Source organism: Centroberyx affinis, unplaced genomic scaffold (genome assembly GCF_046629955.1).
Source record: "Centroberyx affinis isolate AG114_WGS23_722 - 3 ecotype Tasmania unplaced genomic scaffold, CSIRO-AGI_Caff_v1 ptg002237l_1, whole genome shotgun sequence".
NCBI classification, from domain to species: Eukaryota; Metazoa; Chordata; class Actinopteri; order Beryciformes; family Berycidae; genus Centroberyx; species Centroberyx affinis.
In genome coordinates, this window is record NW_027280533.1 from 256,066 (window position 1) to 275,115 (window position 19,050).

The following is a 19,050-nucleotide window of genomic DNA, read 5'->3' on the forward strand; positions in this document are numbered from 1 at the left end:
GTTTTCATGCTATTTTTCACAGTTCTGAGGTGAGTTTCATTGTTTGGGTGTTGTGACTTTGTTCGTTATCTTCTGAAGCTGGATTACTATTACTGGTGACACCAGTAATAGTTGTTGTTGTTGTCATAAAGTCATAAGACACCATAACCGCTTTTGTTTATGAGTCATTTTGAACTTCTCCATCAACAAATCAGCATCAGTGATGCACTGCTAACATAATTTGTTTGAATTGGTTTAGAAGTGAATAAACAAGATCTCAGTATGGTGATGTTCAGTTACAGAAATACACTACGCTATATAGAACTTCCTATTTTGTAAGTCCTAACATAGGTAACAATATCAGTACATTATGTCATTAATAATGTCAATGACAATTTATTCCATGATGACTTTTACTTTAATGCCAGAAATCATGTTATCGAGGTGGCTAAGTTAAAATTAAATTCTGTATACTTTGAATAATAATAATAATAATAATAATAATGTGTTTCTGTTCACAAAGTTTATTATCCATATTCCTCATCCCCTCATGCATCCCTCTCACTCGGGGAAACTCGAGCTCCCTGCTCCCTCCCCCCGCAGCTGCTTTGCCTGCCATTTACATTTCATGTGTCAGTGTGAATTCCCCTTCTCTTGAAGAGAGAGAGAGATGGAGTCACAAGCTATATTTGAAAACGGTAAACACGGAAATTATTTCAACTCACGCTAGGTTGAACTTCAGAGTAAAATGCAAAGCGTTACTTCCAACTCCATGTGAATACCCAAAATCATATAGAACACAGTGTTATTAAGACTTTGAAATTCAGGATTTCTGACAGAAGATGCAGGATAAAGTTGATTATTAATCATTAAGGAAGAACTGATTCTTTTATATGAAGAAAATGATTGCTTTCAATTGATTTGATTATTTCAGTGATTTCACAGATGTTGATACTTGACGTGTATCTTTGCAAGATGAAGGTGATTTATAGGCTTATTGAATTAAGTATTATGAAAGAGAGATGAACAAAGTCTAATGGTTAAAAGGACAGGACTCATAGCAGCATTCATAGTATTCAGTGTTTTGGTTTGCTTACCTCCAATAACACTTCAATATATCATTTGAACTCCTGCGGCTCCGTCCTAGTCTCTCTCCCTCATCCAGAACGCTGGAGCCGGCCTTGTCTCCAACCTTCAAATTCTCTCATGTCACTCAGCTCCTTCACTCCCTTCAATGGCTGCCCATGTTGCTGCATCAAATTAAAAAACCTGGTGCTGTCACACAAGGCTGTAAGGGATGGTCACTGCTCAGAACAGACCTACAGATGCAACCTACAAGCAGACATGAAGCAGACTGAAGGGCTTCAACAAGTCATTGCTGAGGCAGAAGAACAAGAAAAGGGAAGACACTGGCTGTCAAACTGACTGAGGAGGGGAAAAGGGCCAGTCAAAAAGAAAAGATTGAAAGAGATCAAATGCATGAGATTGAAAACAAAATGTTGAGAGAGAATTCATCCAGGGAGATGAACTTAAGAAAAAAACACAAAGAAAGAAAGAAAAGATGCAATAACAAATGAGACAAGGAGCGGGGAGAGGTAAACAAAGAACAGGAGTTTAAACAAAGTACCTCTGGAAAAACAAATCAAAAATATAAGCATTCAGAGAAAAGCTGCAAATTGGTTGAAAGAGAAAGTCAAGGAGTGCAACCTCAGAAAGACTGAGAGGATGTACAGTAAGAGAGAACAGGAAGAAGGGGATGAGAGTTACAGAGGTGAACCTGTCACTTTGTTTCTTTTTTATCACCTCATTTTTTTTTCTTTTGCACTTACTTACTTTATGTTCCCGATACTTTTGCACTGACAAAGATGCTACTACAAGCTCATTGTTTGTAATGTCTGTTTCTATGTGTAGGATTTTCATTAGGTCCTTGTTAAACTGTGTATGTCTGAAATGCCTGTGGCACTAACCTTTATAAGCTGGTGGCCTCTAAGTTAGTGGTGCTGCTGCTGCTGTGGTGAGTTTTCGGTGCAGTTGCAATGGAAGATTGCTTTTTCCATTTAACATTTCTCTACAGTTCAAATTCTTATGGAAGTGTTTCAGTTGCTAGTAGAAGATTCATTTTTAGTCCTCTGGTTTCCTGATAAGGAACAAACATTAGACTGTTTAGTTACAAATTAAGTCTGCTCTCTCAAAAATAGTAATGATCCTGCTCTGTTATTCATAGTGACAAATAGAGCAGTGAAACCAAATGTCTCTGTCCTCACTGCTTTTCTTCCAGCTTGATCAACCCTGCTGAAAAACAAACTGGGGTCCAGGTGATAAAGTGTCCATGAGCCATTTCAGAAATCATTACTGGAGCCACAGTATATGAGAGGCTCCTCTAGTTTTTGTCAGTCCCTTACCTTACTACCCCACCTTCCCTAACTCACCTGCAATCCAGCTCTTAGTTTCTGCCAATCTCCCTAAACAAAAGGAAAAAATGAAATCAAATTTAAAAATATCCAGCATGTCCAACCAGAATTTAAAACATTTCCCCCCACTTTCAAACCAAGAAATAAATGTGAAAAGCCCACACTTTCATCATTCATTGTATCAACAAAACAACTTAATAGAGGAAGAAAAGAATCTGTTATTTTAAGTGCTGCCAAACACGAGAAAAGAGTAAACATTTGTCTCTATATTTGTCAGCTCTAATAGAATCAGTATGGTAGCCACAACATCCACTGAAGCACTGTAGATCATAGAGGCATCCCAGCAGTGCAAGAGATATACAATTTTTATTTATATTTGTATTTATTTATTTTTTTGTCTAGTGAAACATAAAAAGGAAATATTCAAAATGTGGTGGAGTAGAAAGTTCTCTACAATCCCAATACCTACTGAAATACTACAGTATGCCAAAACTGGACTCAAGTAACCAATTGAGTGCAGGTACATGGCAAGGCTATGCAGACCTGCAGTAGCCAATTATCTCCACTGTATCCACCATGTAACTATCAAATAAATGGCGATATGCTACCACCGCCTGGAAGAAGTAGATGACACCGGTCGCAAAACATTTTGAATTTACACTGTTGCTTGTTTTTTCGCCACAAGATGGCGCTGTTATGTCTATTGTCAACATTCAACAGGTCCTGTGGAGAGATTGAACGGGACCAAGTTGCCTTGTACAAGGAGAAGACAACGTCTCCAACAAAACAATGCAAATGTCGTATAGGTCTGTGGAAAACTTTCATTTTGAAACACTTGATGCGGTTTGCCTATAGGCTACTTAAATGAGCAAGTGAAAAGCAGTCGAAGAAGCCTGTTTCACGTCTTACCTTTAAATGCCATGTCTGCCGTGATGCCGCCCAACGACAGGTAAGTTCAGGGTCAGAGTGGTCAGTTATTTTAAAAACAACAGGGTTTTGTTGTCGATATGGGTGAAAAACTGCTGCCCAAACTGCATCACATTACTGAGGTTGACTGTCAGAGTGCCAAGGCAACTTTTCATTCGTCATAGGAATTAAGTTGCACTTGCCAGCTCGCCAAGTGGATGACATTAATTATTATCATATCAAGGGCTTCACTTAAGGTCCCGACCAAGATGGAAAGACTGATCGAGTGCATTGAATTGAGCTGCCCTTGTTCACTCCTAATAAAACAATTAGGCTATAATATTCTTATAATATTCCTATAGGAACTTAGACTGTACTCAGTACTCTCTGTAGGTACTCAGTAGTTAGTGACCGCACTTTATGGTATTTTTTTCTCTCATGGTTATTACTGTATTATTCCTATAATATTCTTTAATTGTAAAATAGTATAGCATAATATAACACAGTATAGGCTAATATAGTTAGTACAGTATAGAGTATAGTATAGTAGGCTATAGCATAGATAGGATAGGATAGGATAGGATAGGATAGTAGCCTAGCCTATAGGAATTATAGCTTTGCTGTGATATTTGTATAGTATTCTTCTAAAATATATTATAGGACTACTATAGCTATTTTCGTAAGGCGTTCTATAGCTAAATCCATGAAGGAGATGCGCATGAGGAATGTTATTCTAAACGAGAAAAAAAATGCAAATATTTATGAACAAAATATATAGGCCTAAATAACTAATATCTCGGCCTTTTTTATTCATGGCTGCTCATGAAGGCATAATCTCTAGCTCTCACAGTTTTATTTTGGAGACAACGAAAGCTATAATAATCCCTGCAGAGACGTTTTGCTCCATTCACTAAACCAAAAGGTATCGAAAAGTCCCGCTATCTACTGATAGCATTTGCAAAAAAAAAAAAAAAAAAATGCAAATATTCGGGGAAAAGGTGGAACAATGGTGAGATATTATTATTTATTATCAATATGATAAATTCTTCGACTTCAACTGTACACACCTAAGAGGAAACGTTTATCCTGTGTTTTTTTGGCTTCCAAATCATTTTCATTAAGCTGACAAAAACTACATGATCACACTGGGTCTCATTTATGGGAAGGCATTGGCAAGCGCCCACTCGACGCCGCATGGTTTGCCCCCTTTCCCCTCCTTCTCGCGGCAGTTTGCATCTTCCCTCCGCACGTCAATCTCCTTGTATCTCTTTATTGATGCGCTACCAGTGGATGTCGTTGTTCAGCATGGTGTCACCCTTCAGGATGAGCTGACCTCACGCTGTGCCAAGATCCGTCCTTCACTTTCCTCTGCCGACAGTGTGAGACACAGAGAGAGAGAGAGAGAGAGAGAGAGAGAGAGAGAGAGAGAGAGAGAGAAGGGAAGAGAGAGGGAGTGAATGAGAAAAGACGGGCAAGAGGAGTGGAACTGCTATAAGGACACTAGCGACTCTTATATCCAGCCGCTCCTGTATTTTTACGCAGGAGATTGAAGAAACAAACAACAAAACAAGAAGACCAGTGATTGGCGTCCGATAGAGAAAAGTACCACCGCTGTGTATTTTGACATCTTTTCTGGACAGCTGATTTTTTTTTTAAATTATTATTATTCTCAGGTATAGTGTGCTTTATAGAGATTTTTCAAAACCTGATTTGTGGGGTTGAAATTAAGAGTGAATATTATTCTTAGAGCAAGATTACTGACAGGTTATTAACAGTAAATTCATTATTGGTGTTTGACTGCATCGGGAAAAATGTTTGCTGTAAATAACCAAATCAAACGCATTGATAGCGCTCTTTTCCTCAACTTGTGCCATCACACAAACTTTATTCTCACTCTCTCCCCACATGGCTGCTGTTGTTTCTTCCCCCCTTTCAGCGACAGAGACGCTCCGGGTACCGAGGGCTCTACCATGATAAGGGCTGTGGATGTAGTGCTGACTGTGGCGGTCACCGTGTCCCTGTCGTGCCGGAGCGTCCTGGGCGGCTACGGCATGAGCCTGTTCGCGGCGCAGACCTCTCCGCCGGACCCCTGCTACGACGAGCACGGCAACCCGCGCCGCTGCATCCCGGACTTCGTCAACTCCGCGTTCGGCAAGGAGGTGCGGGTGTCCAGCACCTGCGGCAAGACGCCCAGCCGCTACTGCGTGGTGTCGGCGGCGGAGAAGGGCGACGAGAGGACCCGGAACTGCCACACCTGCGACGCCTCGGACCCCAAGAAGTACCACCCGCCGGCGTACCTGACGGACCTCAACAACCCGCACAACCTCACGTGCTGGCAGTCCGAGAACTTCATCCAGTTCCCGCACAACGTCACGCTCACTCTGTCGCTGGGGAAGAAGTTCGAGGTCACCTACGTGAGCCTGCAGTTCTGCTCGCCCCGACCCGAATCCATGGCTATTTACAAGTCCATGGACTACGGGAAGTCGTGGGTTCCCTTCCAGTTTTACTCGACCCAGTGCCGGAAGATGTACAACAAGCCCAACAGGGCCGCTATCACGAAGCAGAACGAGCAGGAGGCCGTGTGCACGGACTCCCACACCGACATGCACCCGCTGTCCGGCGGCCTCATCGCCTTCAGCACGCTGGACGGCAGACCGTCGGCGCACGACTTCGACAACTCACCGGTGCTCCAGGACTGGGTGACGGCCACCGATATTAAAGTGACCTTCAGCCGGTTGCACACGTTCGGCGACGAGAACGAGGACGACTCGGAGCTGGCCCGGGACTCGTACTTCTACGCCGTGTCGGACTTGCAGGTCGGGGGGAGATGCAAATGCAACGGGCACGCGTCTCGGTGCGTCAAGGACCGCGACGGGAGTCTGGTGTGTGAGTGCAAGCACAACACCGCCGGGCCGGAGTGCGACAGGTGCAAGCCTTTCCACTACGACAGACCGTGGCAGAGAGCCACAGCCAGGGAGGCCAACGAGTGTGTCGGTAAGTCCATCCAAAATCCTCCCGGTGCATCCCTCCCGGCCCGGGGCGGCTGGTCCTCACTGTGGCATATAGACTGTGATGGCTTTAGAAACAGCGGGCCTGTTTGAGTTGTCATTTTATTTGTGCTGGTTGGAAGGACTGATGTGATTTTGAGTTGAACCGCACTTTGAGAATATTTCATAATGAAAGAGAGAGAGAGAGAGAGAGAGAGAGAGAGAGAGACCGCACAGTGTTGGATGGATATTCAGTGTAATTTGGAAATGAAAAATTCCGAGGAATCGGGTTTTCCAATGTGAAAAAAACAGATATAAATTGTTAACAATTATATTATTATTATTATTATCATTATTATTATTATTGTTATTATTTTTATATTGAATTCGTTCGATTTAACGACTAATCTGCGACTAATTTTAGCCTTAATTCATAGCCTTAATTCATCAAACCCAAAGCTGTACATCACTGGTTTCTAACCAAAACCACAGCAAGTCCCATTTTTTTTAATGATATTATGGCGCACGTCCACAAGCATAAAATTGTGTTTAAGTCACATGCAACATGAATATGCAATTTGAAAGCCATAAGTCCATTTAGCCCGTTGCAGGCCATAGCTCAAGTAGAGGCTCTTAAACCACCTCAAACGGGACCACTGCGCCTAATCATCCGCAGGAATATTTCTCATGGCTCCGCTTTACCGCTGCAATAAAGCGATGCTTTTTAATTTATTTGAAGAGTTCTGCAACAAGCCCACCGCAGTCCTAATTGAACGCAGATTTTCATTTTCACATAATCATTTTCCACTTCAAAGTCAATTGACCTAACTGGTGCAACGATGTATGTATCATAAAAGTCAGGTGTTGTAGTTGGTTACATTTAAACCAAAATATATATTATTATTATTATTATTATATTATTATTATTATTATTATTATTATAAATAATATTATTATTACTGTCATTAAATAGCTTTTCTGGCTGTAACTTAGAAGGTATAACGCAATTTGGCTCCAGTGGTATTGTATTAATTTTATTTTTTAAAGTTAGTAAAAATATAGTATATTTTTTGCAAAAATACAACAATGCTTATTACTTTAATTTGAATACTGCCATAATTATTATTAGGACATGATTTATTAAGCCTGTTGTTTATTAATCCATAAAGACTCCAAAACAACCTAAGAAAAGGGGCACTGACGCATTTAAATATATATTTCTATGTAAAATACCTTTCTACCCTAAAAATGAATGAAGTCTTACCGAAAAAAAACAGCTAATCTCTGCTGCATGTGGACTGTGGTGTGCTGCTGCTCTGTGTCTGAGAGCCAGCCTGCTTCATCAGCTGCTGATCCACAGCAACTTAGGGATCAAAGCTGCAGCAGTTTCAGTAGTTGTGTTTTATTACAGCTTGGCACAGAGATGTAGATTACACATATAATCCAGGATCACTAGCCAGACATGTCAGTTTCAAAGCAGCAAGGCGCTGTAAAGATAAAGCAACATATACGAGACTTGAGACGCGGACAAGGAGGGAAGCCTGAACTTGGGGCGAGAACATGAAAAAAAGTGCCTGTGTGGATGAATGAAATTACTAAATGATGTCTCATATGCAGGATGTACACTACAGGATTGTGGGTAGTTGTTGTGTTGAAAATCATGTGGGAGTTTTTCTCACACACATTCCAAAAGCAGCCCGGTCTTCAGTGTTATCAATGTTGCTGCTTGATGATTTTGTGAAATCTATCTTGTACTAGGATGTGTGTCCATCATGCAACCATTGGCTTGGAGTCAGGTGGCTCAGCTTGTTTTTTTTTTTTATTTGGAGAGAAAAGCTTGAAATGTCTTCCCAGAATCCTGAGGATCACAGAATAACAGAGTTGAAGTAATTGAATGATGGTGCTGCTGCTGCTGATGAATAGGAGGAGTGGGGAGATGTAGAGGGAGGAGGAGCAGCAGGAGAAAGATGTTGACGATAGAGACCGAGAGTGAAATCTCAGTGTGACTCCATACAATCACAGAAAGACACAGTCGACTTGCAGTAAGGCAAACCAATTCAAACCCCCTTGTATTTTCCAAGCCCGCGGGGTTAGAGGCTCTATATTGTTTGACAGTCACCCGTGGCACATGTCAGCTATTTTGACACATGGCAGCTGTTTAAAAGCTTTCTGTTTGCTGGTGTTGTCCGTCTGTAAAGCTCAGAGACGTTCTCGCTGGCAGATGTGAACGTGTCGGTAGATCAACAGGCGCGGCTTTGTGGAAATATCCGTGCACTCTGTGACTGTAGCAACTACCTAAGAATGCACTCGGGTGAAGGTCACGATGTCTTGTATGAAAAAGCAAGTAATGAGGCCATGGCAGAAGCAGGGGCTTTTTCTTGCTTTAAATATTTCCTTCATTTGTCAATTAACACACCCAGTCTCCATGATTTTTAAAATATGCTATATATTTTGGACATCAATCAAACCCTATTGTATGATTTTCTCCAGCCTTCAACTGATTGACTGATGAATCCATTATTGCTAAGCTTTACAAAGCAGTCCATCCTCCTATAGTCTTCATTACATTTGAGTGCAGCAGTAGAATAAACTTAAATTCCTACTTGGCCAACATTACGAGCAATCAAGAGTACAGATTGCAAATGTCAAAGCCAAAGCACCCAGACAACAAATATTCCTGTCTCCTTTGAAAGTTCATGTATGATAGAGAAGGGGCAGGTAAAGATATTAACAGCCAGGCAAAACCACCATAGTCACAACCTGCAACCTTTGAATATTTAGTCTTCCAGGCTTCCGATTCAATCAACAAGCCTGACTCTTTAGTCTCCCATCTACAGCGATGCATGCATGCTGCCATAAAAGCAAGAAAGCCCATTTACGCAGAACTCCTGCCCTCCCATAGAAATGAATGGGTCCCCTCAGCCAATATCCTTGACACTTTATTTTTACCGGACCAGCATGCGTATAATATGTCTCACACTGGAGCCACAAAGGCCCGTCACTCACTGCATCCATCATGTTGTCAGCGAGGCAGGCCCTTTAGTAACACATTCCTCGGGGCTGTTTTTCGGCACAGCCACCCGCACCATCGCACAGGCCATGGAAATGTGTGTGTATCTGTGTGTGTGTGTGCTTTCTAAAGCAAACACCACGTCTCGAAGAGGAGAAGAAAGCACTACCTCACACCTCTGGGAGGGCAGGGGCCAAGGAGAGGAGGAACAGTGGACGGGGTGGGCGCGCGGCACGGGGCAAATCACTGCCAATGCCGCCACAGAGCGATCGCACCGAGATCTGAGAATTTCCACCCCAAAGTGACAATACTAGGAAGTTCATTGGCCTCTTCCCCCCCCATAAGGATGTAGTTATCGGAAAACGCGGGGTGTTTCTGTGTACAATAAAGAGCTTGGCACTGTGCGGGGTTGGAACGGACACGAGCTATTGAGTGCGCGGATGTGAGTGTTCGATCTCACCAGGAAAAAAAAGAGAGATATACACAAAGCACATCTGAACACACAGGTCGCTGTCTTTCCTCTTGAAGTGCACTTTGCTGATTACTTCCATCAGGATCTTAAAGGACGCTCATGCGCTCCTGAGTGCGCATCTCCATCCATTTGGGATATTGATTCCCTATAGGCCGCAGCACAGGAAAGGCTTCTAATGCAATGAGTTCAGCGGCACCCTAGGTAGACGGGGGACCTGTTTCAGTATCGGTTCAGAAGTGTTGGTCGGAAAGGGCTGTCTGCAGTTTAGCACTTGGAGAATTAAGGATGCACCGCGGCCTCGAAGAAAGCGCCCGCATGCCTCTCAGTCTAAACAGCGCGCTCCACCCTAAGAAATCCCTACTCAACTCAAAGCGAAACTCCAGCAAGTGAAGGTGACATCGTTTCGGCTAATCGTGATGAGAAAAAGCTGCAGAGTGTCCCTCCGGAGGAAAAACCTTTCAATAGAAATTAACCGCAATGGCTGCGCCTTCTTTCTTTTTTTCCTCAGCAAATATCACCCCGTTCCAGGTTCTCGCACATTGCTGGAAGTGTTGGGTAAAAAAAAAAACACAGAGAGAGAGAGAGAGGGGAAAGTGTCTTGAATAATTCAGGAAGATTAGAAAGACGGCTTGAAGGCATGCAGAATGAAGAGACTGACACTGCGCCACAGAGAGAAGCAGGGACAGAGGGAGGGGTTGGAGATGGAGCGGGACGACAATGGCGAAAATGAAAGAGGCGGACGTAAGGGAGAGAGGGGGAGCATGATGAGGAAAATGTGTGAGGGAGAGGAACAGGGAAATAAAGGAGCAGCAGAGTGACATTTCCATGGCCCGCGGGCCAGCAGAGTATTTTGACGACAGTAGGCTTTGACAATCGTCTTTTTTCCAGGCTCCCCTCACTGGGCCGGCAAGTAAATGGGAATGTAAAGGCTGGTGGGATAGGAGGGAATGTTTTCCTTCCTTTCTTCCACTAACACAACTTCAGAACTGTGTTGGCACGGCGATAGCATATCAGTGACTTGGCAGGGATTCTCTGCTTGCTGCCTGTAACCCTCTTCCAAAACCTCCTGTCTGTGGATTTCCTCGTAGCTGCTGCCCCTTCTGTACCTCTGTTTGGACATGAGGAGTCTCTCTCTCTCTTTCTCTCTCTCTCTGTCTGTCTGTCTCCTAAACCACAGTATCATCTGGATAATTTGAACAGACCTGCCGCTTGTCTCGCCTCGTTACATCAAAATCTACACTTGGACGGCTGTAGAGAACGCACAGTGCACCAGAATGTTCCCAGGTGCTGCTCAGAGGCTCCTGACTGACAGGAGCGAGCCATGCGGCGCAGGAGACTTGACACAGTTGATTTGATACCCATTAAAATAATTGGGCTTTAAAGCCGAAACCACTTATAAAGAAGAAAAAATGTTTTCTTGAGGTTTTTTTTCTTTTTTTTTGCTGTTTTTGTGATACTAAATCTGGGTGAGTCTCTGACTGGAGAAAGATAAAGATGACCTGCTCTCACAGCCGGAGGTAATTGAAAGTTTCCACCTCCAAAAACTTGAATGTTCCTTTTGAGTGTCTTGATTGGGTGTGAAAATGATTTTAAAGGGACAATCCACCCAAAAAACACTTAAACACTGCTTTAAACAGCTGGGCCCATTATGTTGTTTGGTGTATTTTTCTTTTTACCGTGGATAGCTGGCCAAACGTAGACAACGTAATGTCACTTAAAGATATTTCCAGTGCAGCTACAATGGAATTTGATAGAAAACTTTTCAGCGATCTAAAACATCAACGGTAAATGTCAGGTTTTGGTGTCAGTCACTCACAATCAAAGAGCAAGAGCTTCTTTCGAGACTCACCATTTTGCACCGACATTCAACAATCATACATGGACAAATCTGTTATAGAAGAGGAAGAGAGACCAATTTCTCCACTGACAACAGCCTCAATAGACCAGAATGCAAAGCACTTACAAGATAATTTGTGTTTTGAATAAGGGGCGTGGCCGTGATCATAGGCCCGTCCCGATGTTCACAAGCTAATTGACTAGCTATATTTTTACGCCGGAGGTTGTCAAAAGGCATTCTGGGAAATGTAGGAAATCACTACCTGAAGTAGAAGTAGACGAGGCAGGTTGAGGGAAAGTGGGTTCACCAAAAAAGTAAATTACAACACTCAAAATAAAATATCTCAAAATAACTCCTGGAATGCATTGAACATCACAGATGATGGCAACGATATAAAAGTGTATTGGAGGGTGGAGTTTTCCTTTGAGATAATTCTTGCTATTATATTTAAAAATGATCTTACCAATCATCGCATTTATCTTTTCTGCCTTTTGTTTGTACACAGGAATGACACTTGTTCATTCCTCGTGTCGAAGGCATCAAGTCAGGGACGTCCCGCAGGTCTTTCCTCAGACGTCTCCTAGCTGTCACGTCCCCTCGGTACCTGCCTGACACAGACATGACTGAGGCTTCTGGTTAATGTTTGAGCAGCTTACCCGGCACCTTTAGAAACCGGCATCCTTCATCTTCAAAGGCGCCGGCGGCCCCCGTCGGCTGGATGCGTCGCGAGTTGCCGCTCACGGCAAACAAAGGGAGCAAAAGAGGTGGGAATAGACAGACGGCGAGGGTTTTTGCACTTTGCACTGCCTCATAGGCGATCCCCCACCTTCGCCGCTTCACTCAGCACTCGCCTCTCCCGCCTGACATGCACACACCTGTAGGCATGCACGTATGCATACACAGGACATACCCACACACACACACACACACATACACTGTTTTCTCCAGGCCTTTAGCCGGCAGTTCAAACAGGGGGGGGGATGGCCTCTTTCCCTCTTTCCCTGCAGCTCTTATCAGTGTTTATGGCTCTTTTTGTAAACCAGTGCGAAAATAAGTCAGCCACAGTCCAGACGATCGGCCCGCGCTTCTATTTTAGACTCCGCTGTATTAAGATCGGCCGCATCTGTCAAACACGCAGAAACATGGCCGCCGAGCCGGAACGTAGTGTAAGCAAGGCTGATGGCCGGCAGTATGTCAAGCCTTGTAATCCACCTCCACAGCCAAAAACACACACACACACACACACACACATCCACATCCACACACAGTGGGAACGTACTATTTTTCTGATTCTAACAGACTTTTCCCTGCATGTTGCGGGACTATATGAGGTTCTATAGGTGTGCATGTGCATGTTAGAGTTATTACTGAGCATTATTATGGAGTGTGAGCTAGCTGACCCCGCCCCCACCCGCTCCTCCCAACAAAACACCAACCCACAGCTTACACACACACGACTGCTGGGAAAATGTGTTGAAATGTTGGTTGTGGCAAATGCTGTTGCTGTGTCATCCAAGAATACTAGGAGTAACAGCTCTCAGTGTATGTGTGTGTATTTGTGTGTGTGTGTGTGTGTGTGTGAGCCCATTGCTCATTTGGTTGAGAATCTGTACCTCTCCATAGTTCTGTAAAAGTTTGAGTAGTGAACTTTCAGCCTTGGTTAGCATTCACAGCTGTTGAGTGCTGTCAGTGTCGGGGCCCTGAATGTAAGGACTGTACATGCACAGTAAAAATACCTGGGTGGTTATGTCTATTGATGGACCTCCAAGGACAGGGGACCTCTGGGTAATCTTCCCCAGCAAGGCCACCACTGGTGTATGACACAGACCGACCCCAATGTGCTGCAGCTCTGTCTGACTATGGACAATGTGCTGTCTTCTTGTTGTCAGGTGAGACTGGGAAACCATTTTTGCAGAGCGGTGGTAGCGGGTGGTTCATTCAAAATTAGAATTCTGAGTTTCTATTTATGTCATAAAGTGACTGAGAATAGATAAATCAACTTGGCTGGTGACTGATGTGAAATTCCTATTCCTATTTTGTGTGCCGGGGGTTCCAGGGCGAGAGAGTAGATTTATTCTGGTTTTCAGGATGAAAAGGCTTGAACCTCGCCTGCAGAGGAATATGAAAGTTGTAAATCCACATAAAAACAATGGAATTAAATACAACCATTCAAATCGGAGCGATAGGACTGTCATAAAACAGCTATTTTTGGGTCCGCCTGCGACCAGAGACCACACTGGTCAGAGTCCCAGGAGTGAGATCATGCGTAACCGCAATAACTTATGCTCAATTGCAAGCAATAGATGTGATAAATACTGGAGATGCTGTTTAGTATCTTGAAGCGTGGAGGATCTTGAAGCTATTAATGTCTGCGTTTTGGCGGGAGGCCGTTTCAGTTGGAATTTTGGAGCCGGTCGATGCTTGTCATGAAACCTGTTCAAGAAGCAATTCGGTTTTGATGGAATTCCAGTTTTGCCGCACATAACAGATTTTGACAGGCCTTTGAAGAGTGGGAACAAGTTTATATTGGAAAAAAATGCGATGCACTGGTTGGTACAAAGCTATAATTAGAAAGTGTGTGTTTGCATGTGTATATGTGTGTGTGTTGAGAGAGAGAAAGAGAGATTGCCATTGGCGTCTGACACCATTCATAAAAATAAAAATTAAAACCAAAATAGATGCATGACTCCTTATTACCAGTGCTACTCAGTGCCGTTCTACATTACTCTGAAGTGGAAAAAGATCATTTTATATGACAGTCCGCTTTCGAGCCTGTGACACAGCTCGGGTCACACCGCTCGGGGTGAAGGAATGTGTTCAGTTGACAGAAAAGACAAAAACGCTCTCTGAAATGTTGCAGTCTGTGTGTCTTTTGTTGGATCCAGGGTCCTTTGGGCGAAGCGAACATTTCTGCGGCTGTGGTTTTGTTTCATTGCTTTGGCTAAAACACTTAATGCAACACAGATCCCCCGCTCGCAGTGTGAGTCCGCATTTTTAGCCAGCGCGTGCGTGTGTGTGTGTGTGTGTGTGTGTGTGTGTGTATATCAGAGATAGAACCTCGACCTTGTTTTTGAGAAACGGTTTGGTCGGGAGCCATGTTGCCTCTGAAGGAAAGCCATATTGCGTTACTCTCTTGGCTTCTGGCCCGCACTCACTTCCTCTTGTCACCCTCACTGCTGCTTGAACTCCCCATTTACTATGGCTGGGTTATCACAGCGTCCAGCATGGTCATCATCTTCATCACCATCATCATCATCATCACCATCATGATCAAAATTATCAGCTCTCCACGCTTGTACCTGTGGGTACAAAACATGCATGCTTTTGATCATGTGTTGTACATCTGTGTGTGTGTGTTTCAGATGTTTCCATTCTCAATCTGAGACACACTCTTCCAGCAGCTGGGGATAATTGGTCCGGCTGATGAGATCCAAGCGGGTCTTTTTCTTCTAGTTTTCTAACGCAGCAGTCCTCTGAAAGCAAGGAGTGACTCAATATATAAGCTGTCCTCCGTTCAGAGAACCAGCGCACACACACACACACACACACACACAGACACTCCGTAGTGTGTTTTCATGCCTGCCAGGTATATTCTCAAGAGACAAAACAGGGGGTGCTGCACATGTGCGCTAAAGATTTTCAGCAATCTGATTAATCTCAAATTTAGCGAAACAGCGTTGGGACACGATGTCTCCCCTCATGCTGAAGTGTAAAAGGTGCTTGGAGGACACACACACACACACACACACACTCTGCCACCGCTCAGTACACTAATAACCACACGTCGCTCCCCATACTTAATTCCCCCAGCGGCAGACAGACAGAGGATGTTGAGCTGTTCTCAGTCCCTGTTGATACCTGTCCTTGTTGTCTGCCAGTTACCTGTTTATATTGTCTGTTGGTGTGTGTGTGTGTGTGTGTGTGAGCGTGTGTGTGTGTTTGCTTACGCCTGTGTGTGAGTGTTTCCATGTGTCTCTCTTGTCTGCCAGTAGGTCTTGATATTGTACAGTGTATTTGTTTCTTGTGTGTGTGTATGAGAGAGAGAGAGGGGGAGAGAGAGAGAGGGAGAGAGGGAGAGAGATTGTGCAAGTGTGTGTGTGTGTGTGTGTCTCTTAATCTGCGCTGTCTGCCAGTGGGTGTTTACGCTACAGTAATTCTGTCCAGGACGTGCGCAGCTATTCAGCGCCCGGGGAGACGTCTGTTAATGAATTAATTGGTGACTTGATGCCGTAGTGAAAGCTCGTCTTAGCCGAGGGAGGATCTCAGCACTGTGGGTTTGGCATGGGCCGCGGGATGAATGAGTTTGTGTGTGTGTGTGTGTATGAGAGAGAGAGAGAGAGAGAGAGAGATTAAGAAGGAGAGGGAGAGGTGTTTGTGTGTAATGGAAAGGTTTGGTTAGAGCGGGTACCAGATGATTAGGGGTAATTAAAACCCACGCCAGACAACATCAGCATGTGTTCACACATTAGACACTAGACACTCCAGTGGCTCACTCATCGGCCCGATGAATCACAGCCCGCCTGTCTCTGTATTGAGTAGCAGCAGGCACACCGCAGAGTAAATCCTCCTCTCGCCGTACTCCGGCACACCGAGGCGAAATAACGAGCCAGGGCCGCGGTCGGTCCAAAGACGATCCAATTTTGCAAGAGGTGAACAGTAGGAAATAGTATGCTGATGACTTTTGCTTCTGTCTGGTTCCTATAATGAGGTTTTTTGGATGTGAAAAAAGCGTCTTTGTTTTTTGTTCCCTTTTGCCAGAATAGCTGGATTCACTTTATTGGTGTATGGATCACATGAAGGGCTATGGTCACTGTTGCTATAGATGCTAAAAACTAGGGACGATATGTTTATCTCACGATACGATTCAATACGCAATATGGGGTTCACGATTCAATACAACCATGATACGATGTAATAAATAAAGGTTCAGTGACGATAAAGTATGACTGCAGAATTCTGTTTATTTCTGAGCCACAAATCCTTCTAGCAATGACATTGGCTCGCTAGAATGTAAACAACAATTATAAAATGTTGTTCCAAAGTGTAAACAATATAATTTGGATGGAGAGCTTGTGAAATCATGATGGGCAAGCCGTTTCATTTGTGATTACTACAGCAGAATAGAATGGAGCTAATAGTGCGATTTATTTTTCTGCCCCACGATACCTATTGTCACATTTTTGTATTGCAGTGTTTTTATTTCGATGTATTGTCCCATCCCTACTAAAAATGGCACTTTACTGCATGCAGCAGTGAAATTCTACTGCACTACCGCTCCATCCCCAGAGGAATTGTTTAGAAAATTCAAATATTATTTTCTCCTCAGATGTTGGAAGTTATTTTGCGACCGGTCATTTGAGAAACACAGTTTTATCTGCTTGTTCATTCCGCTGCAGATCCTTTGATAAAGAAGCTGCAGTGTCCACAGCAGTACTGGAGGACAGGCTCAGGATAGATGCTTAATGAGCGACTTCTGCAACTGCCACTATTTCATTTATTCAGTCCCCCGGCCTACACACGAGCCGGCGTCATTCATTTACCCTGCGCAGAATTAGCACCGCAGGCTCTTTTATGTGAAGTCATCAGGTCTGTCTTCCTCTCTGTGTGGCAACAGACTCTTAACAGGGCCGATCCTGATTCATTACCATCACAGACAGGCCCGAGCGCTCTCGCTTGTTAAAGTGTCAGTGGATTGTTAACAGGGGGTCATAAAGGGACCAGTAAACAGGCTAGGAAAACACTGTGTGTATGTGTGTGTGTGTGACAGACAGAGAGAGAGAGAGAGAGAGACAGAGAGAGAGTGCATGGTTGTGCGTGACATGATGTATATTCAGGCATTGGCAGCTTTTTAAAGTTGAACTGCAGCGTGTGTGTGTGTGTGTGTGTGTGTGTGTGTGTGACCAGCTCCCGAGGCCAGGGCCAGCGGCGCTGCAGAGGATCAGGCCTTGATGACCTCAGCACCTCTGTGTGGCAGCGGGTTACTGCGCGGTTACCAAGAGGAGGCCGAGCGTTTGCAGCCAAAGCAAATATATAATGTGGCCTGGAGTTAATGAGAGAGAGAGAGAGAGAGAGAGAGAGAGAGAGAGAGAGAGAAATAAAGAAAGTGAATCTGACAGAGGAATCCTGCGCCACGGGCTATGCTTTTTTTTTTTTTTTTTTAACTTTCCAGTGATTGGTTAATGCAGTATTAATGGGCTGAAATGTAACACCTGAATTCAGTAGATGTGGGCATGTTACATCAGTGTTTGCGTCATCAGGTGGAAGGAACACGCAACAACAGGCGCCGGAGTTGTCAGAGCGCGTGTTGTCACATTGTGCCGCCGCTATCCCCGGCCTGTTCACACTTAACATGAAAGACTTGGCAAGGCTCGCTTACGACTCCCTTCGAAATCCGTCTGCAGCTGATAGGGCTTTAACAGCGTCAACAACAACAATAAAAAACAGATACGAGAGAAGAGAGAGAGAGGGAGAGGGAGAGAGAGAGAGGCTCGATTCAAGGCGAGACCGCTGGCTAAACTTCCCTGGCAACGGTCGCCCCGGCTTGCCGACAGGACCACCAGGCGCGAGAGTGAGCGCATCGGGCCCAAAGCAGGGGTCCTTAACACTCGCAGTTATGGATGATTAATGGCCAGATGAAGTTACACCCCCGCCCCTCCCCCGCCAACACACACACACACACACACACACACACACACAGCACCCTGTCGCGCAGATCAGAGCGCCCCCCGCTGTTTCTGTTGCACACTGCTGTCGTCATCGGAGCGATCTGTGACCGGCTGGAACCGGCCTCTAATGTTACAGTAGAGACGCACCGGTTAAATAAGCTGTGAACGCAAACCGAGACGTTAAGTAAAGGGTTCTGACCCACAGTTCCTCTTAAATGCTCAGTAGATAGATAGATCTGACGATGGATGGGTTAATCTGGTCTGTTGCCTCTTTTTTCTCTTTTTCTGACACACACTCTCCCCCTCTCTCTCCCTCTCTCTCTCTCTCTCTCTCTCTCAGACACACAAGGCACATAGAGAGTCAACGAAAGCACCTGTGACAGATCAAGCAAGAGTCAAACAATTTCAGTTTGCGTCAAACATGCTCACACACTGCCAGAAATAACCCTTCCCTGGTGGAGTTCCTTGTATGTGCCTGTGTGTGTGTGTGTGTGTGTGTGTGTGTCTGAGTGTGTGCGTTGGATGACTAGCTGAGGTTGATTTATCACCGATGTCTTTGTCTTTCCCATATAAGTCATGGACCAGGCTGTCAGGCTGTGGGTGGCAGCCAGCGGGTCACCAGAGGTTTGTAGCACTCGGTCGCTATGGATGCCTCCGAGTCACAGTTTGTGCGTGTGTGTGTGTCTGTGATATGTCCATATAACATATCACGGGCACCTAAGAGTCAAACCTTCAGATTTGATCTTTGTTTTAAGAGGTTGGCAGTGTGGCTGGTAAATAAAG

At 44.4% G+C, this 19,050-nt stretch overlaps 1 protein-coding gene across 1 annotated transcript in view; it reads left to right on the forward strand.

The window, feature by feature from the left end:
- The first annotated feature begins 5,266 nt into the window (after positions 1–5,266).
- The window catches only part of ntn1a (netrin 1a), a 66,851-nt gene continuing 53,067 nt past the window's right edge, over positions 5,267–19,050 (forward strand). The window contains exon 1 of the mRNA XM_071532725.1: positions 5,267–6,290. Within this exon, the coding sequence (XP_071388826.1) occupies positions 5,267–6,290 (1,024 nt within the window). The remainder of the gene's footprint in view (positions 6,291–19,050) is intronic.